Source organism: Phodopus roborovskii, unplaced genomic scaffold (assembly GCF_943737965.1).
Source record: "Phodopus roborovskii unplaced genomic scaffold, PHOROB, whole genome shotgun sequence".
Lineage (NCBI taxonomy): Eukaryota > Metazoa > Chordata > Mammalia > Rodentia > Cricetidae > Phodopus > Phodopus roborovskii.
Window position 1 is genome coordinate 841,614 of NW_026126651.1, and position 24,660 is coordinate 866,273.

Consider the following 24,660-nt stretch of genomic DNA (forward strand, 5'->3'; position numbering starts at 1 on the left):
TATATTTGCTCCCCGTGATGGCTACTCTTTCTTGTTAACTTGACTGCATCTGAAATTAACTAAAACCCAAGTGGATGAGCATACCTGTGAGCCACCCACACATCATTTTTCAAATTAAATTTTGTTTAAATTAAAAACGCTCTTATTTTACATACCAATCCCAGTTTCCTCTCTGTCCCATTTCCCCCACCATTTCCCCATCCCACCCCTATCTGCTCCTCAGGGAGGGTGAGGCCTCCCACGGGGGATCATCAGAGTCTGTCACATCATTTGGGGCAGGACCTAGGCCCTCCCCTGTGTATCTAGTCTGAGAGAGTATCCCTGCATAGGGACTGGGCTCCCAAATGTCCATTCATGCCCTAGGGATACATACTGGCTCCACTGCTAGCAGCCCCATAGACTGGCCAAGCCCTGCAGCTGACACCCACGTTTAGGCAGCCTAGCTCAGGGAAGACCCACTTTTAACTTGAATCTTTTTAGTAAAGAAGATTTGCCTTTAGTCCAGATCTTTTGAGGTGGGGAGATCCACCTTTAATCTGGACCACACCTTCTGCTGCTGAATTTATAGCCCACTTCTTCAGGATTCCAGCATAGAAGACCAGTTCAGACACTAAACCTTGTGGACTGAACAACTACTGGGTTTTTTGACCTTCTGTTTAATAGATAGTCATTGTTGGACTAGCTGAACCACAGCCTGTACATAATTTTAATAAATAGTATATAGGTATACAATGATATATATAAAAATATATTATATATGCATTCTATAAATCCTGTTCCTTGAGAGAATCTTGACCAATACATATGAGCTTAGGCATGTCTGGCCACCATCATGGACTAACAATCTCTCTCTTTCTCTGTCTCCCATGCACAAGAGTACACAAACACCACTTTCTGCATTTTCAACTGGCAACCAACCTTTACCCTGCCTTGCCCAAACACTCCCTCTTAGTTAGCAGAAATTGCAGCAACTCAGTGGTCAGGAGAGCTGGGCCATTGCCCCATGTGGTTCCCTTTTGTCTCCTGTTTGTAAAGAAATCAGGACAGAATAAGAGAACTCAGAGAATATGCGTCCAAGAAAGGAACTTATGACACACACTACCCATGAGAATTGAGACCTATGGTGACACTTCCCCATTTTCAGAAGACACTGAATTCCAGAATGCAAGCGCTAAGGTCCGCATCTGATCCCTCCAAAACACACATGTTGAGGTCCTCATCCCTAAAGCTATGGTAAAAACAGGTAGGTTCTTGTGTATGGAGAGAGCTAAGTGTGCTGAGGGGTGCACTTGCCTGTGCATGCACATATAAGATCCAGAGCTCTACTTTGGGCATCTTCTTCTGTCACTCTGCACCTTACTTTCTGAATAGGCTCTGTGATGGTTAATTTCAATGACCAGTTTAGCAAGATCTAAGATGACGTAGGAAATGGGCCTCTGGGTGTGCCTATGGGGTTGTTTTGATTAGTTGATGACAATGTTCTGAACCTCCGAGACTGTAAGCCACCCTGTTACAAGCAGTTTGCCACCAGCCTGGTCCCAGAGCCACATCAGTCCCCAAATAACACACAGTGACACTGTATTAGATATAAAGCTGTTGGCCAGTTACTAGAGTTTCTTATTGGCTAGCTCTGTCTTAAATATTAACCCATTTCTATTAATCTAAGTATTTCCACATGGTCTCACCTTACCGGAGAGAGTGTCCGGACCTCTTCTCTCAAGCCCATATATCTTGACTCTCCTTCCCTACAACTCCCAGAATCCTCTTTGTCTCCTAGTCCCACCTATCTTCCATTCCTATTTGCCAACACTGCTTTATTCATTAATCAATAAGAGAAATGTATTTACAGAATGACATCTCCCATCACCACCTCCATCAAATGTTTTCCTTTATAAGAGTTGCTTTTAACAAAATCTCAATCATTTGATTTCATCAATAAAGACTTGGGATCCAATGCTGGAGTGAAAGCCTGCTAGCTCATAGAGGCAGAGAAAGCACCTAGCTAGCACCTAGCTAACCTTCCTCCTCGACTGACAGCCAGAAGCCTTTCTTCTCTTACACCATCTCCAAACAACCTCTTCAAGCTCAGTGTCCTTCCCTTCCACCTTCTACTTCCTGTGAGTCTCTCTGGCCATCCTCCTGACTCCCTCTCGCTCTCTGTGACTTCTTGCCTATGTTCACTTCCTGTCAACTGGTTGCTTGTTCTGCCTCTTGACCTATGGTTGACATTTTTAAATTTAATCCTGTTTACAATATTCAAGCAGAAAGCTCTTGGAATAAGGCATGTGCTAGGGTTGAGCCACACCACAACTAGGAGCAGATTTTTCCAGTGTGATCAAATAGCCTGCAACAGCCATGGTGGTGTTGCAGGAGAAACCCTAACTAAGACAGCGGGTGAGTGCTTGAGGTCATACAACCGAACCCAGCAAAGTTCCCCATCTCAAGTGTAACTTTTTAAAAGAGCCAGGACAGAAGTGGAAGTGGCAGACACAGCCTTGCCGGTTTAAACCAGTTAAAAGACAAATACGTCCCGATGCTCAGCAAAGGGTGAACAAAGCAGTAGCCCACAGGAACCATGACTAATAGAGAAAAGTAAGATGAGACTTTACTTTCCTAAGTGATGTTTCTGCACACTTACTGAATGGATTACCTTTAACCTTTATATACTGGAGGGTTAAGACAAGGCTCCACATAATGAAGGCAGACCTCAAACTCACTGTGGGACCACTCTTGAATTTTTCCACATCCCAAGTGGTGAGATTACAGGCATTACAACCACATGTGGTTTATGTAGTTCTGGGAACTGAACCCATGGCTAAGCATTCGATCAGATGAGGGCTATCCCCAGCTCCCATGGGACAGAAATGTGATCATTTCTACTTAAGTGACTGGTGAACAAATGTCAGCAGTCCCTCCTTTGGTGTGATGGCTAAGCTAGGTTATCAACTTGTGACACATACGAAAAAGGAACTTCAACCGAGAAATTGCCTCAGTCAGATTAGCCTGTGTGGGATCTTATTGATGTGGGAGCACTCAGCTTGATGTGGGTACCACTCCTGGAAAAGTGGTCCTCCCAATATAAGAAAGGTAGTTAAATTGGAACCTGGAAGTAACAATAAGTAGAGTGAGGTTTCGGCTTCCAGCTCCTGACTTCAGTTCCTGCCATGACTCCCCTTGATGATGGACTGTGGTATGTAGAGTAAATAAACGCAAGTTAATTTTGATCAGTAGTTTATCACAGCTACTAGGAAGCAAATTAGGGCATGGAGCCATAAACACGCCAAACAGACCTGGGCTCCTTTCCTCCTTTCCTTGTTCAGGTACCCAGAACAACTAAGCTCTAGGTGTGCCAACTCATGATCTCTCCTTTGAGTCTCTAGGCTAGAGTTCTGGGTGTCCTTGAGCTTTTCATTTTATACAACCATATCCAATCCAGAAAGCAGTCTGCCAAGTACTTGGACACATGCTCCCCCAGGGCCAGATGTCTGCACTGGTACTTGGTTTTCTGCAGTGGTGAAGTCTCTCCTTCCTCCCTTACCTATCTGAAACCAATTTGTCTGGGGTGCTGATAAAGAGGGGTTGACACACAGTGCCACAGGACAGTGAACTGGCCAGACAACTGGGCTGGCTCTGTCTATGGTGCTGAAACACCATCCCCAAGTTCTAGATGACCCTTTCTCATCTCGTGGTTCGTGACTCCTTTGGGTCAAATGACGCTTTCACAGGGGTCACCCACGACAATCAGAAAACACAGATATTTACATTACAGATATGAAGTAGTAACAAAAATAATTTCATGGTTGAGGCTCACCACAACGTAAGGAACTGTATTAAAGGGTCACAGCATCTGGAAGGTTGGTTTAGGTTTATCTACAACCCAGCTGAACCCAGCCTTGTAGCTCGAAGCTGTAATCTAGCTACTTGGAGGACAGAGACACAAGGATTGTAAGTTTGATGTCTGCATGTACCACATACTGAGACCCTGTTAAAAAAAAGAAAAAGAAAAAGGAGAAGAAGAAGAAGAAGAAGAAGAAGAAGAAGAAGAAGAAGAAGAAGAAGAAGAAGAAGAAGAAGAAGAAGAAGTGGTGCATGCTGAGGCCACAACTCAGTAGAAGAGTGCTTGCCTAGTATCCATCAGTGAGGAGCTTTTGGGCATGACTGTGTTAAAACATCTGCCTAGAATCTCCACAGTGAGGCGCTGGGAGCATAGCTCCGGGGTAAAGCACCCACTTAGAATTCCCCAGTGAGAGTCTGGGATGTGGCTAAATGGTAGAGTCGCTCTTAGAATACTGGAGTGTGGTTCAGTGGTGTAGAGAGCTGTCTCAGACTGGAGGATGACCCACGATGGTAATGCTTTTCATTTCAAGTGCAGCAGACTGCAGGGAGATAATGGGCACCAGATGAGACATGTGACAAACATCCAGACATGTGACAAAAAAAAAAAAAAAAAAAAAAAAAAACAGACTGGGGGGGGGGCCGGGAACCACAACAGTGAGCAGGAGCATTGGGCTGAAGAAGAGGGTCCCAGGCAGGCCTGTCTCCCAATTAGCCATTCCCACAACAGATCTTTTTAGTTTTACATCACACGGGATGAGCAGTGTGGACGTACGGGAGAATGGCTCACATCCCGTCTGTGTCCAAGGATGTGATATCTTTCTTTGACAATTTACTTTCCTTCTATTCTCAAGGACGCAATGTTTCTGCTCTCAGGCTCTTTGGATGTTCTCCCTCGCTTTCTCGCGGGGCCAGGAGGTCTTGGAGGACCCTTTAAGACAAAATGCTTGAGTCTAAAGTCGGGATGAGGCATCTCCTGGGCCAGGTTCTGGGTGGCATTAAACACACACACGAAAACAATTAGCTGACGTATAATGTACGTGTGTGTGTGTGTGTGTGTGTGTGTGTGTGTATAAATAGCTTGCATAGCTGTGTGTCATCTGGACTCCTCCCATCTTTCTGAAGAAAAAGAAAATAGAAAGAAGATGGAAAGGGCAAGGTGGCATATGCCTTTAATCTTAGCATTCTGGAGCCAGTAGCAAGTGGGTCTGTGAATTCAAGGCCAGCCTGGTTTATGTAGGCGAGGTCTATATTCAAAAAAAAAAAAAAGCAGCAATAGCGTATAGTAAATCGCAAAACTAGGAAATTAAACTAGGAAATTAGACCGCAGCCACTTCTGATTTCAAGCATCGCGTCTGGTGACCTAGCGTTTCCAGGGCAACAGCAGTACCAGCTGCTGCATTTCCATGCCCTCTTGTGCACCTTCTGGAGCACTGCATTCTGGGAGCGGTAGGCTGAAGGAAAGCCGTGCCTTCGAGTGTTGCTGGGAATTGTAGTCCAAGCTGTTGTAGAGTTATAGGCGCTCTGCTGGAGCTGTTGCTTTCTGGAAGTCCAAGGCCTTGTGGGAGTTGTAGTCTCAGGACAACTTCCGCTCCAGGCTTCCGCGTGGCAGGCACAGTGCAGAGCCCATTCCACCCAGGTTAGTGTTCCTCTTGCTCTGAATCGAGCGAGCTCGGGTTTGAGTTGAAAGTCTCTCTAGGAATTTAACACCCGCTTTTATGATGGCCAACTCGTGCTCTGGGCCAGGATTCCCCTCTAATCCAATCTCTTGCCAGGCCTCCCTGTTCCCTTAGTGGTGACAGATCATCTGCCTTATCTTGTTTCTCTTGTGTTTTGGAGACCCCTTCTCTGCCCTTTAGGAAAGTTGGTCACCGGAGGCGCCTCTCGGGTTTTTTGTTTGTTGTGTTTGTTTTTGTTTTTAGACGAGATTTCACCACGTTGCCCTGGATGGCGTGGAACTCGCTATGTAAACCAGGCTAGTTTAGACTTTGCAGAAATTCCGCTCTCTGCCTACTGAATCCTGGGATTAAAGGCTTGTGCCACCATGCCTGGTATTACCTCTGGGGCTTGCAGCCTGTCTGTACACAATTTCCCCCTCCTCCCTTATGTTTATTAGCTTCAGCCTGGTTCGCTCCATCAGCTCAGGACTGCCAATGTGGTCTCTCGGCCTCCTGTTCTGCCGGTGCCTGTAAGCTACTCCTCACAACAGCAAACACTTCTGGGGGCAGATGACTGAGGACAGAGTTACTTTGCACCCCATTCTGAGTAAATGCTAGGCAGAAGGTGGTGGCCACTCTCGGGAGACAGATGCCAGGCAGGTCAGATTTTAGGGACAGTTGGCGTCTGAAAGGTTTCCTGCAAGGATATTCAGTGGGCCAATTGGAAGTCGAACCTGGAGGCTTGCTGGGTAGGGCTTGAGGAAATGAAACGGTGAGACACTGATTGGGGACATAATCCAGGCAAAAGGGAGGAGGGAATCACGGCTGGGAAGGAAATATTTCAAGGAGCAATGTCCAGCCACGAGGGACGAAATGAGTTCTGAGAGCTGCTTGCCGGGCTCAGCAATAGGAAAGAACTCTTTGGGCCAAAAGAGAGTGGTGTTCCCGGATAGTTGAGAGTAGGGGGGAGGAGCCACAAGGCCTCACGGGCTGTCAGTCAGCAAGCGCTGACAGAACAATGTGGAAAAGAAAACTGAGCCAGATCTGCTGATTGCTACGTGCAAAACAGTGAGTGTAAAGGCAGAGAGGTCAAGGCAGAGAGACCAGTGACCCAGACAAGCACGCTAGGGAAGTAGGTGGGAAGTACTCTTTTAGGAAACTTTAGCATGAGTTCTGAGATTGGGTTAGGGACGTTTGGAAAGCAAGTCAAGACTGGACTTTGCATGAGTAAATGATCAGGGTGGTCCTAGGCCCCAGAGCATCTAGTCTGAGCTCCTGAAAGGGCAGAGCTTCGCTTCGCAGCAGAACACATTTGGTGAAAGGAACCGGGGATGTGGGGGTTGAAGGCTGAGTGGCACTGGTCTTGTAAACCCGCAGCTGCCAGGTAATTCTGATCATTATGGTAAATCCCAGGGTAGCCGTCCCTGCTCATAATGTCAGGAAGCTACTGGATAAGTAATCCAAGCTGGAGATGCGGTGGTCTGGCGGAGAGGACTGAGCCTGGAGAGTTTTTATTGGTTCAGCACAGCTGGTAACCTAGAGTGGCGCTTGCAGCTTCTGTGTGCCTACAGGAGGAGGCGCTATGCCTTTTAGGGGATGCAATCAGGAAGGGGCGTGTCTGTATCCTAGGACCCCTACTAAAATCCAAACATCTCTAGCCCTCTGCCTCTGAATAGCAGGCTCTTCCGGGTTCTGCTCAGCCCTGGAAGTCAAGGTCAGTGACACCCACCTTGTCTCCATGATCAAGGCTGTAACAATAGTGACCTCAAAACTGTGCAGCTGGTCCTTAAATGCACCCCGCTTCTTGCATGTCTTCTTCTCTGCCCCTCACCCCAGAAACCACATCATCAGGTCCTTATTTCTTGGTTCAGAAAGAAGCTGCCCTTCCCTTGGGCTCCCCTGTGCTTGTGCCACTCTGGGCAGGACACCATTTCCGCAGCATCCCGACAGCAAAGACTGTCCATGCGACCTGCGTCTTTCCACCCTCAGCACACATCCTGGGTGACCAGCCTCCCTCCTCTCTCCATTAGCCCCGCAGTGTGGATATATCTCTTGTGACCCCTCTTCTCTCCCATAAGCCCTGCAATGTAGAAGCCCCAAATGATCTCCAACTCTTTCCTCCGCAGTGTGGATATCCCAAGCGACCCACTTCTCTTCCTACTACGATGCCCGCCCCAACGTGCTCCTCCTGCCAGGCAGCCCGCGCTGCCCTCCGCCGCCCGCGCTCGGGGCAGGCGCTATGCGGCTCCTGCTTCTGTGCAGCCTTTGAGGCCGAAGTGCTGCACACCGTGCTGGCAGGTAGTCTGCTGCCCCCGGGCGCCGTGGTGGCTGTGGGCGCTTCGGGCGGCAAGGACTCCACAGTACTGGCACACGTGCTGCGCGAGCTTGCGCCACGCCTGGGCATCACGCTACACCTGGTGGCCGTGGACGAGGGCATCGGCGGCTACCGCGATGCAGCGCTGGAGGCCGTGAGCAGCCAGGCAGCGCGCTGGGAGCTGCCGCTCACGGTTGTGGCCTATGCAGACCTGTTCGGGGGCTGGACGATGGATGCCGTGGCCCGCAGCACTGCCGGCTCTGGCCGAAGCCGCTCCTGCTGCACCTTCTGCGGGGTGCTGCGGCGGCGCGCACTGGAGGAGGGCGCGCGCCTCGTGGGAGCTACACACATCGTGACAGGTGAGCGCAGGAAGGACGTGATGGGGTAGTGTAGCGAGCGAGGAAGTGGATGGCATGGTGTCTCCACCACCTCTTCTTCTCCCTGGGTACTGGGTGTCCCCACGCCTCCCTCCACTCTCCTGGTCCCCACTTTATGGTCCCTTCTACATTGTCTTATTACTGAGGATCTCTACGGGATCCTCTCCTCAGTCTTCTGGTCCAGGGGTTCCCTATGGTGGGCCTCTTCTCCACTTTCCCTCTCCAGCGGTTCTTGCCGCACCCTCCCCTCCCCTCTCCTCTCTGTCCCTATCCTTTACCCGAGCTCTCTCCCACAGGTCACAATGCCGACGACATGGCGGAGACAGTGCTCATGAATTTCCTACGCGGTGATGCGGGGCGGCTGGCGCGGGGCGGAGTGCTGGGCTCAGCTGGAGAGGGGTGCGCTCTCCCGCGGTGCCGGCCGCTGCAGTTCGCTTCGCAGAAGGAGGTGGTGCTGTACGCGCACTTCCGCCGCCTGCGCTACTTCTCGGAGGAGTGTGTGTATGCGCCCGAGGCTTTCCGGGGTCACGCTCGCGACCTGCTCAAGCGCCTGGAGGCGGTGCGGCCATCCGCAGTGCTGGACCTCGTGCACTCAGCGGAGCGCCTGGCTCTTGCCCCGACGGCTCGGCCCCCTCCTCCAGGCACCTGTTCCCGCTGCGGGGCGCTAGCCAGCCATACCCTCTGCCAGGCCTGTGCACTCCTGGATGGCCTCAACCGAGGCCTGCCACGCCTGGCCATCGGCAAGGGCCGCCGCGTGTTGCAAGCCAAGCGGCCACTGCCCGTGAACCCGAGTCAGGCCACCAGTGACCCCCTGGCCCCACGGGGACCCTGTACCTGTGAGCAATCCAAAGATGGAGCCACCCTTTGCGGGGATGGAGGGGACCCAGCAGGAGCCACCTGTGTCCTGCAAAGTGACCTTAGCCCCACGGAGTGACCTCAGCACTGCACTCTACATTGCCCTGTGCACTGGGAAGTGAGTGTACTCTGCAGTGGCCTGTGCCTGTGAAATGACTGCCCTGCAATGCCCTGTCCTTCCAGAGCTACCCATGACTGCCCCGTGGAGGGGCTGTACCCTGCCTTAACCTATCCAGTCTGTCATTTCTTCCTGTGAAAATAGAACTGGCTTGCCTTCACCCCATCACATCTCTGCAGAGAGGAGACTCCCTCCAGGGATCAAAGTAGTTGGCCAACCATGTCCAGCTTGGCTCTGCATAGTAAGGACTGGCCACCAGGGGGCTCCAGACTTCAGGGTGCTGCCCTGCCATATAGGAAATTGAGAGGCTGAGAAGAGACTTGGGGATGTCAGTCCCACCTCCAGGGGTGACCTGGCTCCTCAAGAGCTAACTGTCTCCTGTGGTAGAGTACTAGAAGCCTTCCCTGATCCTTCCCTAACCTTGGGCAGAGAGTGCTTCTTAGCCTCTGGTCCTGTCCTTATGGAAGTAACCTGTTGACTTCTTAACTTAATAGGTACCCATTTTCCTAATTAAGTTAGGTCTGAAAGGCCGAGTGGATGCCCTGCCTCCTTCAGGTGCCCTTGGGGCTATTAAACACCATGCCAATTATTCATTCAGCAAATATTGGGCATTCCTTTGTCTGGTCCTCTAGGTGCCGGGAAGCTGCAATGAGCAGAAGCAGGAGCCTCTCCTGCCAGGCATTTACAGCCTGGGAGGAAAGGACAGCATGCAAATAAATATCAGGTGGTTGTGACTGTCGCTTTTTTTCTTTTTCAATGGTGGCAACTGAACGAAGAGCCTAACATGTTGAGCCACACCCCCATTTACTCACTGGGGAAGCTAGGCAGGGGCTCGACCACCTCCTGGGGATTCTGACAGTCTATCTCTCAGCTACATCTCCAGCACAAAGGTTTTAAGTAGAATAGAGGAAAGGAGGAAGAAGCCAGTGAAGGAAAGGCCTCTGGGAAGATAGCCTTTGAGCAGGCACTCTCAAAAGTTCCTTGGGGAAGAGCTCCCTCTGGAGGAGGGAACTGCCAATTCAGCAGCTAGGGCATGGGAATAACCATGATTCCTTCCAGGGATCAGAGGAGGGGTTCCCATTAACCAGATCGGAGCTGGACCAGGTGTGTGGAATCCTTGGGTTTTATTCTAACAATGAAGGCCAGGGCTATTATTCCGGGAGTCCGTCCAACGACCACTTTCTAAAAATCCCTTGGCTGCTGTAAAGAGAAGCCGCTGTGGATAGGAAGGGGGCTGGGGGCGGGGAAGGTGGATCTGAAGACGCTCCAGATTGTACTGCTCCAAGCTTGTGCGTTTGTAGGGCTGGCCTGGTGCCAAGAGGGCGTTCCTCCCTTGATAGAGCAGTAATATGAGAGTAACGTGTGTTTAATTCTCGTTTATGGTAGATGAACATGTAACCCAGCCAAGTAAGTAACTTTCCCAGAGTCACATAGCAGTGACTCGGGGAGGGGGCAGGGGCTCTTGGTCCTGTTTCCTGACGCGTGCACGACAGGGCACCTCTTATTTCGGGAGCGTCCCTGGGGGGCTTTGCCCTCATCCCGGGTGAGAAAGGTGCTGTACTCAGATGTGGCCACAGGAGGGCGCCGTGACCACATGTGCGCACCAGGTGGCCTTGACTCCAAAGCTGGGTTTCTAGCCCAGGCCCAGATAGCACTAACCTTCAAAATCTGGCGAGCCCTGGAACTAGAGGAGTTTGCACAAAGATGCTTGTGTCCATGCCTTGCTCAGTCTCTGATCATGGGACCTGAGATGCAGCTAGCTGCAGAAGCCGCTCAGGACAGAACCTAAAGGCCAGAGGAGGAAAAGAAAGGGGCCAGGAAGATAGAGGGAGGCCAGAGAAGGAGAGAGGTGGGAAGAACTGAAAAGAAGAGGGGAGGGAGGGGAGGGCACAGTATGCCGCAGCAGTCAGTGGGGATTGTGTCCTGCCCATTTAAGCAGAGAAGGGTGGATTCAGGAAACAGCCCTGCCCCAGCACAGAACCATGTAAAGTAGGGCAGCGTGCTTTGCTGACTACAGCAAAGTGTCCACGGCAGAAGGAATGGCTAGCCTGAAATCTGAGACTGGAGGACAGGCCAGAGGAGACAGAGGGGAGAGCGTGAGGGGCAGGCAGGAGATGCAGAGGCAAGCCCCTGAAGCTCTCCCAGTGGGGAAAGATAAGGATCATGATTGCAGACATTTCCTGACAGCTCCCAGATCTGCCCAGCCTAGGATGGTGAGGAAATAACTGAGTCAGCTCTGGCCCCTGCCCCCAGTGGGCTCTCCCTCTGGTGGCAAGTGCACGCACTGACAAGTCCAGACCGGAGGAGGGTTACATGCCACTGGTACCACTGTGAGGGTTCAGAAGGACAGGGAGCCTAGAGGTGGGGCACCCAGCTGAGTGTGGTGTGTCATAGAATGCGGAGGTGATGTTTAAACCAAGACCCAGGAGCTGAGTAACACTCAGGCCAGGGAAGGGGTGAACGAGAGAAACTCGCTGGTAGAATGGTCCCCAACTCAGGAGGCACTTGTCCCCTTGAGGGACGATGTTTCAGGCACAGGAGGTAAGATGCTGCCCTAGATGGGGACAGGGCTCCCCAGAAAAAGCTCAAAGCACACAGGGCTAGGCTGTGGATGTGGCTCCGTGGGTAGATTGCTTGTTTAGCATGTGTGGAGCCCTGGTCTCCATCCCCAGCCTGCATAAACCAGGGTGGTGGTCCACACAGCTGTGATCCCAGCAAGCAGGAGGATCATGAGTTTAAGGTTATCCTCATCTACACAGTAAGGTGGAGGCCAGCCTGGCTACGTGAGACCCTGTCCCAAAACAGAAGGGTCCAAGGAGACTAAGCCTGGGGCCCCACGTAGGCTGCGGGTCTGAACTAGAGTGTGGAGGACTTAAGTGTGATGAGAACAGGTACAAAAGCATCAAGAACCTCTCGCCAGGAGTTGAGAATCCCACTGACACTGAGTGTGTTGGACTTTAAAAATGGTGTGGGTTCAAAGATTATATAAATAGGGTTTGAGAGAGCCTCGCACACTGAGGGCATGTGCTGCCCTTGCAGAGGACCTGAGCTTAGTCCTAAACACCCACATCAGGTGCTTGACGACATCCCATAACTCCAGCTCCAGAAGATCTGATGCCCTCTTCTGGCCTCTGAATTCAGTCCCCCCTCCACACACACAAATCAATCTTTTTTTTAAAAAGACAATATAAACACAAGAGGCACCCCTCCTAATAAGTAGACAAAGCAGATGTCCCGCTCAGGTGGCTTAGCAGATGCTGGGGGCTCTCTGAGAGGACAGCAGCTTGCTGGGGCAAGAGTCAGGTAACTCCAGGAAGCCAGGCTTTGAGAAACAGCCCTGCTGTGAAACACAAAGGACCCTGTACTCTTTTCTTTCTTCCTTTCTTTCTTTCTTCCTTTCTTTCTTTCTTTCTTTTTAAGTGATGGCAGATCTACCTACTTCTAGTATTCTTTGCCCTGAGTTCAGAAGCATTATCTCCTAGCAGGGACTTGACCAGGAGATAGACTTCCCCAGCTCTTATTTCACGGCCTTTTCCAGCTGTGTACTGTCTCAGAGCTGAGTAATGAGACAAATTCCATATCTAGAGAGAAAGAAAGAATGCAGAAATCCTAGAATTAGGTTTCAAGATAATCTGCCTGCTCCATTCAGCCTGCTCCATAGAAACCCATCACACACACACACACACACTCACACACATACACACTCTCACACACACACACACACACACACACACACACACACACACACACACACACACCAGTAACCAGATTAGGTACTGGAGATTCAGCAGTGGACCAGATAGGCAAGGTCCCTGCCCTCATGCAACCCCTGGGATATGTATCCCTTTCCTCTACAGGGTTCTCACCAAGGGGGCATGGGCTCAAGGTGAACATTGTCCTTATCAGAGTCAACACTCAAGTTGTTGGAGACAGATTTGTATTCTGAATAAGAAAGTAAGTAAACAAATCATGAAGGACATTAAGCAGTAATGGTGCCTAATGCTCAGACACGCATGGGTGTGTGTAAAAGAGAGCTCAGGGAAGTAGACACATAAAGCGTTACAGTTTAAAATAAGACATGGGAAGGAGAAGAGTACGGACAGAGACAGGAAGAGAATAGTGCAGAGATGGTAACTGCAGAGATGGCGTGGGCAGGGTGATGCCAAGTGTTCTGGGCGAGGGAAGAGCAACAACAAAGTCCCTGAGGTAGGAAGGCACCAACCATGCTAAGCAGACCAAAGGAGCACGGGGCTGAGGCAGAGGAGGTGATGGGCAGTAAGGATGTGTGAGGCCTAGATGCTAATTGCCTAGGGACATTTAGAACTTATTAAAATTCCATCCAGGACTTAGGTGGATTTTGACAATGTGTTGTTTTGAGTTTCAAGAGTATACATGCAGGATGGGCTTGGCATGGGGCGGCAGGGGGTTGCGAGAGCCTGGAAAGCAGAGAGACCAGTTTATGTGCTGTGCAACCTGTGCAGGTGAGAAAGAACGGAGGCTGAGGGGAGGTAAGCGGGTGGGCCCTCTGCTCTCTGTCCTGTAGCTAACACACAGAGTTGCCAGTGTGGTGGGAATGTGGGTGGGAGGCAGGGAGTGTGGGCAGGAGGTAGCGAACACTCCCAGCTTTTGACCAGTGCAGCAGGTTGGATTCTGATGGATCACGGAGCTTCAACAGAAACGAGGGGAGATGGTAAAGCCAGGGGATTAGAGGAAGTCCACTGTCGTCCAGGATGTGCTGTTAGCAGGCATTGGTGGGTATGAACGCTGACTTAGAAGCATCTAGAGATGGGGATTAATAGCACATGCTGTTCTTCCAGAGGACCAGAGTTGGGTTCCCAGCACCCACCTCGAGCAGCTTACAACCAACTGTAACTCCAGTTCCAAGAGTTTTTTTTTCCCGAGACAAGGTTTCCTCTGTATTGCTTTGGAGCCTGTCCTGGAACTCGCTCTGTAGACCAGGCTGGCCTCAAACTTACTGAGATCCGGCTGCCTCTGCCTCCTGGGTGCTGGGATTATAGGTGTGTGCCACCACTGCCTGGCTTCATTTCCAGGAGATCTAATGTCACTTTGAACTCCATAGAGCCTTCCTCTGTCGGAGGGAGCCTGAGTAACCAGAGAGTCACATGAGTTCTAAAGCCAGAGAGGGACATTGAGTCGGAAGGACTGGTATTCAGATGTGTCTCCTCACCTGGAAAATGTGTGTCAGCACATGTAAGAAGAGTTGAGACTTAACACAGGAAGAAACCCACCCCTGAGGGGTTGGGGGGTGGAGTGGGGGAGGGATTCACACTTGCAATCACAACTCTGGAGGTGGAGGCTGGAAGGTCAGAAGTCCAAGCTGTGTAGAGAGTTCAAAACCAGTCTTGAGATCCTATCACAAACTAGCAGAAGCCTTGGGAAGCTGTCGCGGATGTCAGAGACGGCCTAGCCCAGCACCATGCACCATGAAGTCAAGAGTCCCGAGAGAGAGGTCCTTCCAGCTTTAGAGGTCTATAATCTTCCCACGGCCACAGACCACCGTAGCCCCGCTGAGCCATAAGAAGTCCTGCTGCGGGGAGGGTCCCACCGCTGAGGCATAACTCCAGTGGGTGATGTGGATGACATTCAAAGTCGTTCTTCCAACCCCAAGACACCTGACTTGCCCACCGCAGGTCTCGCCACCAAGCTCTCCGGTCTTTATTTCTCCCTCAGCCCTGGTCTCTGACCATGCTTAGCTATCCTGGCTCAACACCCGTGGCTCAGCATCCATCCTGCAGTTGCCGTCGTGGCCTCCTTGTTCTAGCCATCTGCCAAAACAGTGTCCCTGCAGTAACATGGCCACCGATCCCCAGTCATTCCCCGTACTTCCCAGCTCACCTGCGTGTCTGTGGCCCTGAAGATGAACCGAGGGAGGTTTCTCAGAAAGAAAGAAAAGAAAGAAAGAAAGAACAGAAAAACCCAAACCACTAGACAGGCGTGTCCTCCACTTCCTGCCACCTGACCCACAACCCACACACAACCTCACCCTTCCCTTTTCCTCCCTGGACAATGGAAGAGGCGTCCTTCCCCTTGAGTGAGTCTAATCTCACCACCTAGCCAGCTGTACCATCCACTTGACTATTTCCCAACTGCAGATGGGAAGAGTCCTTCGTCTAGGTTCAGATCACCATGTGGCTGCCCAGCTTTGTGCAACCCTGGACGAGGGAGCTGACTTCATCTTGACTTCCTTGTCCAGTACAATGAAAGGTCAGAGTGGTACCAGCATGTTTCAGTTCTCACGAACGTAGGGGAAGGATCCAGTGAGTTAATTTGCTCAACATGGCGTGAAATCCTGTTGGTCACATAAGCAGATGTGCTAACAGGTTAGCAGTGTTCCCGGGGAACAGAAGAGAGATTCAGGACAGCCGTGGGTTTTACCCAGTGCCTCCTTCTCATCTCAGATAGGCAAACATCCACTTCCTCTTAATCAGCCTCAGTTTCCCAATCTGTAATTCTGACATGAGATAATGTCTACAAACTTTCCATGACACATACACACCCCTTTGGTTTCCAGTCTGTTCCAGACATACTGGTCTCTCTGTGGTCTCACATCTGCCAGACCCTTCTACCCCAGAGCACACTGCCTCCCTTTAAAAAGGATTGGTTTTTATTCTTGATTGCGTGTAGACGTGTTTTTCTGTTTGTGTGTGTGCACACGGGTGCGCGCCCTGAAAGGCCAGAAGGGGGTGTGGATCCTGTGGAGCCGGAGCTGTGACAGTCTAATGGGTACTGGGAATCAAACCTCCGCACGAGCAGGGCTCACTCTCGCCTTCCAGCCTCTGCTTCTTTTCATATACTCTCTTAATATTATATGACACATAGTTCTAGTTACACATTGCATTTATTTGCTTCTTTTCCTTTCAGAATCCAAGATAGGTTTTTTTTTTTTTTTTTTCTTATTTGGCTAATTTTGTTCATTGTTGTACCCTGGTACCTGGAACCATGCTGGATAGACACACAGTAGGTGCTTAGTAATTATTAGTTGAGGCAGGGGTAAGGCAGGTAGGTTGGAGACTAGAAAGAACAGGAAGGAAGAAGCAAGCTTGCATAAAGAACAGAGCTGGAGGGCTGGGGATGTGGCTCGGTGGGTAGGGTGCCTGTCTAGCGTGTGCTTGTCTGGCATGCATGAAGTCCTGGGTTGCATCCCCATTGCTGAATAAACCAGGCATGGTGATACATGCCTGAAACCCCAATGACAAGAAGTGGAGGCAGAAAGATCAGAGCGTTCAAGGTTACCCTCACCTACGAAGCAAATGTGAGGCCAACCCTGGGGTACACGAGACCTGCCTCAAGATGAAAACAAAAAGAACAGACCTGGCAAAGCTGGGCATGGTGGAGCACACTTGTAACCCCAGCACTTGCAAGGCTGAAGCAGGAAGAGAGCGAGTTCGTGACAAACCTGAGCTACCTGAAAACCCATCTTTCAAATCCAGGGGTGGGGCCAGCGAGGTGGCTCAGTGGATGAAGGCACTTGCCGCCTAAGCTGATGATGACCTGAGTTCCAGCTCCAGGTCCCCACATGATGGAAGAAGAGAACTAACTCCTATAAGTTGTCCTCTGTGTTCCACACATGCACCCCCGCACACACACACACAGAGGCACACATGCACACAAATAAAAAGAACAAACCTACTTTAAAAGAGGAAGTTGGAGAGCAATCAAGGCAGACACCCAACATCAACCTCTGGCTTACACACATACACACACATACACTTGAAGATTGACACATGGATACATACACACACAGGAGGGAGGGAGGGAGGCAGGGAGGGAGGGACAGAGGGTAGAGGGGAGGGGGAGAAGCCTATGGGTGAGGTGAGTACTGACTGAGCCCAACAGTATGGATGGATGCACTTAGTCCCACTGACCTGCCCTGAGAAACAGTTAAAAGGGAAAAGGCACAGGACAATACTGCTGTCTTTGTCTTCCAGGGTGCCCTATTGTCCCCTCCTCCTCTTCTCCCTTCACAGCTTCCCTCAACTCTCTTCCCCACCTTTAAAGCCCTTTATCTCCAAAGCTGGCTCTTTGTTACCACCCCATTTAAAAGTGCCTCAGAGCTGACCCAGAGAGATGGCTCAGCGGTTAAGAACGGTTACTGCTCTTGCAGAAAACCTAGGTTCAGTTCCCTGCACCTACATAGTGGACCACAACTATCTGGGATCCCAGCTCCTGGGATCCAGTGCTCTCTTCTGGCCTCTGTGGTCACCGGGAACACGTGTGACACATATATATAGATGCAGGTAAAGCATTCCAGGGCAGGGGAGACGGTTCCGTGCCGATAGCTGACTGCTCAAGCATGAGAATCTGAATTCAAACTCCCAGTGTCCACATTAAAAACCCCAGGTTTGACCACGAGCCTGTAACCCAATGATTTGATGGTGAAGACAAGAGGGACTCAGGAACTTGACGGATGCCAGCCTAGCACCAGGCTCAGTGAGGGAAATAGCAACAGAATAGGACACCAGATGTCCCCTCCTTCACACAGGTGTATGCACCCATATGTGTGCATACTCCACACATGAACCACACATACTACACAACAGACAACTGAAACCAGTCATGTGTCTCAGCTCCCAGGACTCTTCCCTCTCCCTCATCATCCTCCTGGCTCCCTCACTGATCCTTCCCAGGCCCCAGGTTGCTTCCCCTCGACCTATAAGCTTCTTTGGGTCCCTGTGCACCTTCTTCCTGTTGGGCTGACTGCATATGCTCTGGTATCCTTGACACATCCCTGGCTCTAGCCAGGCACCTTCCCAGACTCCTGTGGGACATGCTGAAGCACCCTGCGCTCCCTTTTAAGAACCCTACCACCATCCCATCACCATCGCCTCATCCCCTGCAGCAGCTAGCCCGTGTTTGTCTCTTCCAGGCTCTGGGTACATCATCCTCCAGTTGACAATCTGCACCTGGATTCCTTACATCACTCGCCATCGGGGCGAATTCCTGTTCATCGGCAGAACCCTGGAACTCGCCTGGGGCTCTAACAGGATCGAGTTTCATCGTGTTGACCCAGCCCACCAGACAGTGAGCTTAGAAATGATGCTACACACTTGTTCATTAGTGCATTCATTAATTCATTCATCACAAATTGTTAAGTGACCGCGCCATGGAAACCAAAAAGGTGCTGAGCAAGTTGAGTGAGCTCCTCGGAGTTCAGAGTCTGGTGGGAAGAGGAAGAGGACGCTTCTGTGATGAGGTTGTGATGGGTGGGCAGGTCATGGAGGCTTCTCTTCTTCACGGCTTCATCCCCAACCTTTTGCCAGCAGCCCTGTGGGACCATAGCCCTTTGTTACCCCTTCTTCTTCTTCTTTCTTTCCTCCTCTTCTTTTTCTTCTTCCTGCCCTCCCTCCTCCTCTTCTGGCATGGAACTATATCACCTAGGGTGGTCTCAAACTCAGGGTAATCCCTCTGCCTTGGCCCCTTAAGTGCTGAGATTACAGGTGTGAGCCACCATACCTACCATTCAGGGCATTCTTCTGAGGAAAAGGAATCCTATTGTGCTTTAAACTTTTCATGAAGATAATTAATTGCACAGTCAGCCTTAGTTCCACAGTCAGGAAGGAGAAACCCATGTGCCTTCTCCACAATGACCCCAACAGTGATATCTGGTCTGCCTGGATTCCAGTACAAGCCTGGAAGTAGACACGCTGAGCTTACATATGGCTCCTCCAAGGGCATCCGTCTAAGTGTGCGAACATACGCATATGGGTTTCTCTGATATTTTCTCCTGTGTAGGGCCCAGCAAGAATTGTCTCAGCGGGGCTGGCCCTGTGCCTCTGATCCTGTATCAACAGAGATTCCTTCTCTCCTCATGAGCGTGTCTCCACACTCATCTTGCTGCTGGGCCTTCAGATCAGCTAGTAAGTGAAGGCCCTGGTTATCAAAAAGAGTTCAGAGAGAGCCAGGCACGCAGATTCCCACAGGTGTGCCGATAGGCCCAGGAGAAGCACCATCCCAGAGAGACAGCCACAAGCAGCTTCTCCAGGAAGAATGTCACTGAGAAGCAAGGTGAGGTGGGGTGAGGAGAGAGACTGCAGGCCATGAGTCACCGCGTGGTCCAGGCACGGGGCTGCCAAGGCCCAGAGAAAAATTATAATCATTAGGTACTTTAAAAGGCTGGGGGAGGATCTAAGAGGGGCGGGTTGCAATGGGACCCCCAGCTCCAAGGCCCACTACAGGCTCACCTCAGCTCACCTTTCATCTCTCCTTCCTGTCTTCTCTGGGCCTGTGTCCCTCTCTCTCTGTCTCTCTCTGTCTCTCTCTCTCTCTCCTCTCTCTCTCTCTCTGTCTCTTTCTCTCTGTCTCTGTCTCTCTCTCTCTCTCACACACACACACACTGGGCCCTTGTCTGTCTCTGAGTCTGCTGGGTCTGCTTTCTTGTCTTTATGGGTATCTATCTATCTATCTATCTATCTATCTATCTATCTCTATTTGTCTATCTGTCTGTCTGCCCCCCCCCGTCCCTCCCAGTGTCATCTTGGAGCCCCCACCCAGATTCTACCCATCCACTGCATACTTTTTGACTGGGCTTCACCTATGAGCTGCCCTCCCCCCATTCTTTCCAGATTATAGCATCTTTCACTGGGCGGGCTCCCATTAATAACCGTGTCTACTTCTCTGGCCAGAGACGGGAGGGAAGGAAGCAGAGTATCTTGGAATGGAAACAAGACAATAAAAAAAAAAAAAAAGTCAGAAGGGCGGTGGGGGGCAGGGCCAGCTGCCCAGACCAGGGATAAAAGGCTTTGCTGGTGTGTCCAGGAAGAGACACCACCCCTGCCTCTGTCACACTTGCAAGGAGCCAGAGTGACTGGAGCCTGGTAGGCATCTTCTCTTTACAGCCAGAGGAGCCTGTGACCCCGTCTTTGCAGCTCTGGCCTCCACCACTCTGTTCTGCCCCCATGTCACCAAGGGTCTGGGCCTCAGTGTGAGTGGCGCTCACTGCCCCTGAGTCTGTTTCCGGTTCTTTCTCCTCCACTTCCTCTTTGAATTTGTTAGAACTGGACGTCCAGCTCCAGGATGCTCCTTCTACTGACTGTACTCCAAGCCTTGGCTCTAGGTAAGAGCAATGGGGTCCCTGGAGACTCTGGGATGAGCCAGGGATGGATTCTGGGGTTTAAATATGCTCTTGGGGACATCCTGGTTAGAACGAGACTAGAGGGGCTGGGAGATGCTCAGCCTTGTAAACACAAAGGTCTGAGTTTAATCCCCCCAGAGCTCACTCTAAAACAAGAAAAATAGGATGCAGGGGGGTATTGTAATTCCAGCACTGGGGAGGCAGAAGACAGGAGCCCACTGGGGCCCACTGACCAGCCAGCCTAGCCTAATGCACAAGTTCCAGGCCACTGAGAGACCCTGCCCTCCCCCAATAGAAAGATGGATGGTGCCTGATGAATGACAAATGACACCTGAAGTTGGGTTCTGCACACACACACACACACATACACACACACACACACATGCACACACACACACACACACACACACACACACACAGAGAGAGAGAGAGAGAGAGAGAGAGAGAGAGAGAGAGAGAGAAGCATGGCTGAGGACATCGATTAATTAGAAGTTCATGCCCTCATTCCAAGTTTGGAGACACCAGGAAACAGGACTGGGGAGAGAGGCAGCTCCAAGAAATGGAGAAAATCAGGAATCAGGGAGACTCTGACATCTCAAGTGGCTTCTATCTGAAGAGGCCCATGGGGCTGAGTTGGTCACATCAGGGGAGATGAAAGTGGAGTGTGAAAGGGTGGAGGGGGTCTGGGGGAAGAGTGAGATCCCAGAGGCCATACTGAGTGGGAAGATTTGGGGGGACACTCATGTGTTGAGGAAGGACAATGGGGAGCACCGGAAAGCCAGGGAGCTGGCTCAGCAGTTACATCACTTGCCACTCAACCTTGAGCGGAGTTCAGATGTCCAGAACCGACATAGATGGCAGCTGTTTGTGATGAGCATCCTTTAATTCCACCTTTGGAAGGCAGAGATGCGGATCCCTAAAGGAAGCTGGCTAGTGAGACTACCGAGGAGGGTGAGCCTTGGATTCGGTTTTGAGAATCTACCTCAGTGAATAACATGGAAAAGTGATCAAGGAAAATTCCCAACATACCTTCGGGCCTCCACATACATGTCTATAGGCAAACACACTATACACCCATCCCGTATGTGTGCCAACATACATGCAAACACACGCACACGCATGCACACATGCGTACATACCACATGAAAATGGGAAAACAAAAATAGACATGGGTACCATGAATGCTGGTGCGTTCTGTGATTTCCAGCACGTGGGAGGCTGAGGCGGGAAGAACTCTGGTGGTTCAAGGCCAGCCTCCAACATAGTGAGACATCTTGTCAACCCAAAGGAAAGAAAGTGCTGATGGAAGCGTGGAGTCAAAGACTAGCTATAGCAAGGCCCTGGATGAGTTGGACATGAACACAATAACAGAAACCATGGAGGTCAGTTGAGGAAGGGGTCAGAAAAGTCCCTGTTTGTGCTGGGGGTAATGATGAATGCATATCACATTTGCTAGAGCAGAAAGAGGTGGACAGCAAGCATAGGTGTTGGGCCACAGGGAAGTGTCTCTGTCTGCTGGGCATTGTTCAGAGCTGGGGACTAGAGGACACGTGTTTATTTTCTTTCCCACTCACCCCATTTCCTCTAGCCATGGTCCAGAGTCAAGGAGATCATAAAATTATTGGTGGCTACACATGTATCCAGAACTCCCAGCCTTGGCAAGTGGCCCTGCTAGCAGGTCCTGGGCGTCGCCTTGTGTGTGGAGGGGTCCTGATATCAGACCGGTGGGTCATCACGGCTGCTCATTGTGCCCGCCCGTGAGTGACTCTTGTTCTTATGTCGGGAACTTACAGATCCCAGGGTCCCAGACTTCAGCTGTAAACCCAGATCCTTGTATAGAGCACAGCACAGGAGCTAGGTCATGATCTGGAGTGGAGAAAGGGGTCTAGACTGAGAGGCATAGTCCAGAGTATGGAGCCCTGACATCAAGGACCCAGCTTCACTCACAGGCCTATTCAGAACTCAAAACCAAGAAACCTGCATGGTCACAGCAACTGAGTGAAGAACTCCAAATTGTTCATGAGGATAGCCCATGAGAGGAAGGAATGTCAGATGAGGTTGGGCAAAGAGAGAATGCCTAAGCCACGAGAAGGGAAAGACACGGGAGGCCAGAGGTGCTCAGCCCTCAGCTAGAGGGACATGGGTTAGACTCTGCGTGAAATTAATCACCACAGAAGAAAATGGGGGCTGGAGCATGCTCTGTGGTCAGACTTTAAGCAGCGTTTACTCTTGGGGTTTGGGGACAGGGTTCTTCACGCAGCCCTGGGCAAGCACAACCTAAGACGGTGGGAAGCGACTCAGCAGGTGGTGCGTGTGGTTCGCCAGGTACCGCATCCCCAGTACCAACCCCGGGCCCATAACAATGACTTGATGCTGCTTCAGCTGCAGAAGAGAGTGCGGCTTGGGCGAGCAGTGAGGACCATTGATGTGGCCAGGGTCTGTGCCAGCCCAGGGACCCCCTGCCGGGTGTCAGGCTGGGGGACCACAGCCAGCCCCGTTGGTAAGGAACCCTCACCCTGGGTCCCTGGGTCTGAGGGAGGAGGCTGACCCTGGACCCCTGGAGCCACAGTTCTTTAGTTGGGACCCTTTTGTGCCCCTCCTCAGCCAGGTACCCCAATGCTCTGCAGTGTGTGAATGTCAACATCATGTCAGAGGAGGTGTGCCGTCGAGCATACTCTGGAGCCATCACATCTGGCATGGTCTGTGCCGGGGTTCCTGGCGGTGGAAAGGATTCCTGTCAGGTGAGGCCCAGATTTGTATCTGGGACAGTTTGGGGCTTGGTCTTGAGTACCACAGTATCTCAATAACAGAGAAGTCGGAGGCTGTGGCTGGAAAGAGACCTCAGGGGTACAGAGGTACAGCAATCACCCAGCTGCCTTGCCTTGTAGCCATATGCTCCTTTGGACTTAGCCCTACTATACCTCAGTTTCCTGTTTTGTCCAGGAACTTCCTAGGCCTGCAGAAGCGGCATAGAGTGTACACTGTGGAAGAGAGGCCAAGACTGGGGGTGTGAAGAGACACAGAGTAGTCTGGAGATATGGCCGAGGTGGGGGGCATCAGATCCAGGGAGGGAGCCTGCGGTGGTGACACGCACAGGGAAGGGACTGCCCTGGCCTGAGTCAGAGGTCAGAGGGGCCTTCGTTTACCTCCTGTGACTGATCCTATTCCCACGCCCCCTCCTCGCAGGGTGATTCTGGAGGACCCCTGGTATGTGGAGGACAGCTCCAGGGTCTTGTGTCCTGGGGAATGGAGCGGTGTGCCATGCCTGGCTACCCAGGGGTCTACACAAACCTGTGCAATTACCAAAACTGGATCCAGAGGACGATGCGGGGCAACTGACCATCCATTACTGTCCCTGTCCAGCTGTCCCTGAACGTTCACTGCCTCCGTCAGACTCAGGAGCCTCCTCAGCTTTTCTCCCCCCACTTAAGACTAGTCCCCAGCCTCCTCCCTCAGACCCAGGTCCCAGGCCCCAGCCTCCTCCCTCAGACCCAGGGGTCCAGACCCAGCCTCCTCCCTCAGACCCAGGCCCCAGCCTCCTCCCTCAGACCCAGGCCCCAGCCTCCTCCCTCAGACCCAGGCCCCCAGGCCCAGCCTCCTCCCTCAGACCCAGGCCCCCAGGCCCAGCCTCCTCCCTCAGACCCAAGCCCCAGCCTCCTCCCTCAGACCCAGGCCCCCAGGCCCCAGCCTCCTCCCTCAGACCCAGGTCCCAGCCTCCTCCCTCAGACCCAGGCCCCCAGGCCCAGCCTCCTCCCTCAGACCCAAGCCCCAGCCTCCTCCCTCAGACCCAGGCCCCCAGGCCCAGCCTCCTCCCTCAGACCCAAGCCCCAGCCTCCTCCCTCAGACCCAGGCCCCCAGGCCCAGCCTCCTCCCTCAGACCCAAGCCCCAGCCTCCTCCCTCAGACCCAGGCCCCCAGGCCCCAGCCTCCTCCCTCAGACCCAGGTCCCAGGCCCAGCCTCCTCCCTCAGACCCAGGGGTCCAGGCCTCAGCCTCCTCCCTCAGACCCAGGTCCCAGGCCCCAGCCTCCTCCCTCAGACCCAGGTCCCAGGCCCCAGCCTCCTCCCTCAGACCCAGGTCCCAGGCCCCAGCCTCCTCCCTCAGACCCAGGTTCCAGGCCCCAGCCTCCTCCCTCAGACCCAGGTCCCAGGTCCCAGGCCCCAGCCTCCTCCCTCAGACCCAGGCTCCCAGGCCCCAGCCTCCTCCCTCAGACCCAGGTCCCAGGCCCCAGCCTCCTCCCTCAGACCCAGGTCCCAGGCCCAGCCTCCTCCCTCAGACCCAGGCTCCCAGGCCCCAGCCTCCTCCCTCAGACCCAGGTCCCAGGCCCAGCCTCCTCCCTCAGACCCAGGGGTCCAGGCCTCAGCCTCCTCCCTCAGACCCAGGGGTCCAGGCCTCAGCCTCCTCCCTCAGACCC

The 24,660-nt window shown here is 52.1% G+C and overlaps 2 protein-coding genes across 2 annotated transcripts; both read left to right on the forward strand.

Moving 5' to 3' along the window:
- Nucleotides 1–7,621: 7,621 nt before the first annotated feature.
- Ctu1 (cytosolic thiouridylase subunit 1) lies at nt 7,622–9,895 on the forward strand. The gene is made up of 2 exons (XM_051174335.1): nt 7,622–8,165; nt 8,480–9,895. Exons 1-2 carry the CDS (start codon nt 7,658–7,660, stop codon nt 9,115–9,117), a joined length of 1,146 nt encoding a protein of 381 aa, XP_051030292.1. The 5' UTR covers nt 7,622–7,657; the 3' UTR covers nt 9,118–9,895.
- Nucleotides 9,896–20,061: 10,166 nt separating this feature from the next.
- On the forward strand, nt 20,062–23,587 carry Klk14 (kallikrein related peptidase 14). Its single transcript, XM_051174282.1, has 5 exons — nt 20,062–20,230; nt 21,837–22,005; nt 22,495–22,748; nt 22,853–22,989; nt 23,435–23,587. The coding sequence occupies exons 1-5, from the start codon at nt 20,191–20,193 to the stop codon at nt 23,585–23,587; spliced, it is 753 nt and encodes a 250-aa protein (XP_051030239.1). The 5' UTR covers nt 20,062–20,190.
- Nucleotides 23,588–24,660: the final 1,073 nt, after the last annotated feature.

Coding starts and splice junctions, on each gene's coding strand:
- Ctu1 (XM_051174335.1), top strand. CDS start 7,658: ATGCCCGCCCCAACGTGCTCCTCCTGCCAGGCAGCCCGCGCTGCCCTC. Junction 8,166..8,479: donor AGCTACACACATCGTGACAG/GTGAGCGCAGGA, acceptor TCTCTCCCACAG/GTCACAATGCCGACGACATG.
- Klk14 (XM_051174282.1), top strand. CDS start 20,191: ATGCTCCTTCTACTGACTGTACTCCAAGCCTTGGCTCTAG. Junction 20,231..21,836: donor ACTCCAAGCCTTGGCTCTAG/GTAAGAGCAATG, acceptor CATTTCCTCTAG/CCATGGTCCAGAGTCAAGGA. Junction 22,749..22,852: donor GACCACAGCCAGCCCCGTTG/GTAAGGAACCCT, acceptor GCCCCTCCTCAG/CCAGGTACCCCAATGCTCTG.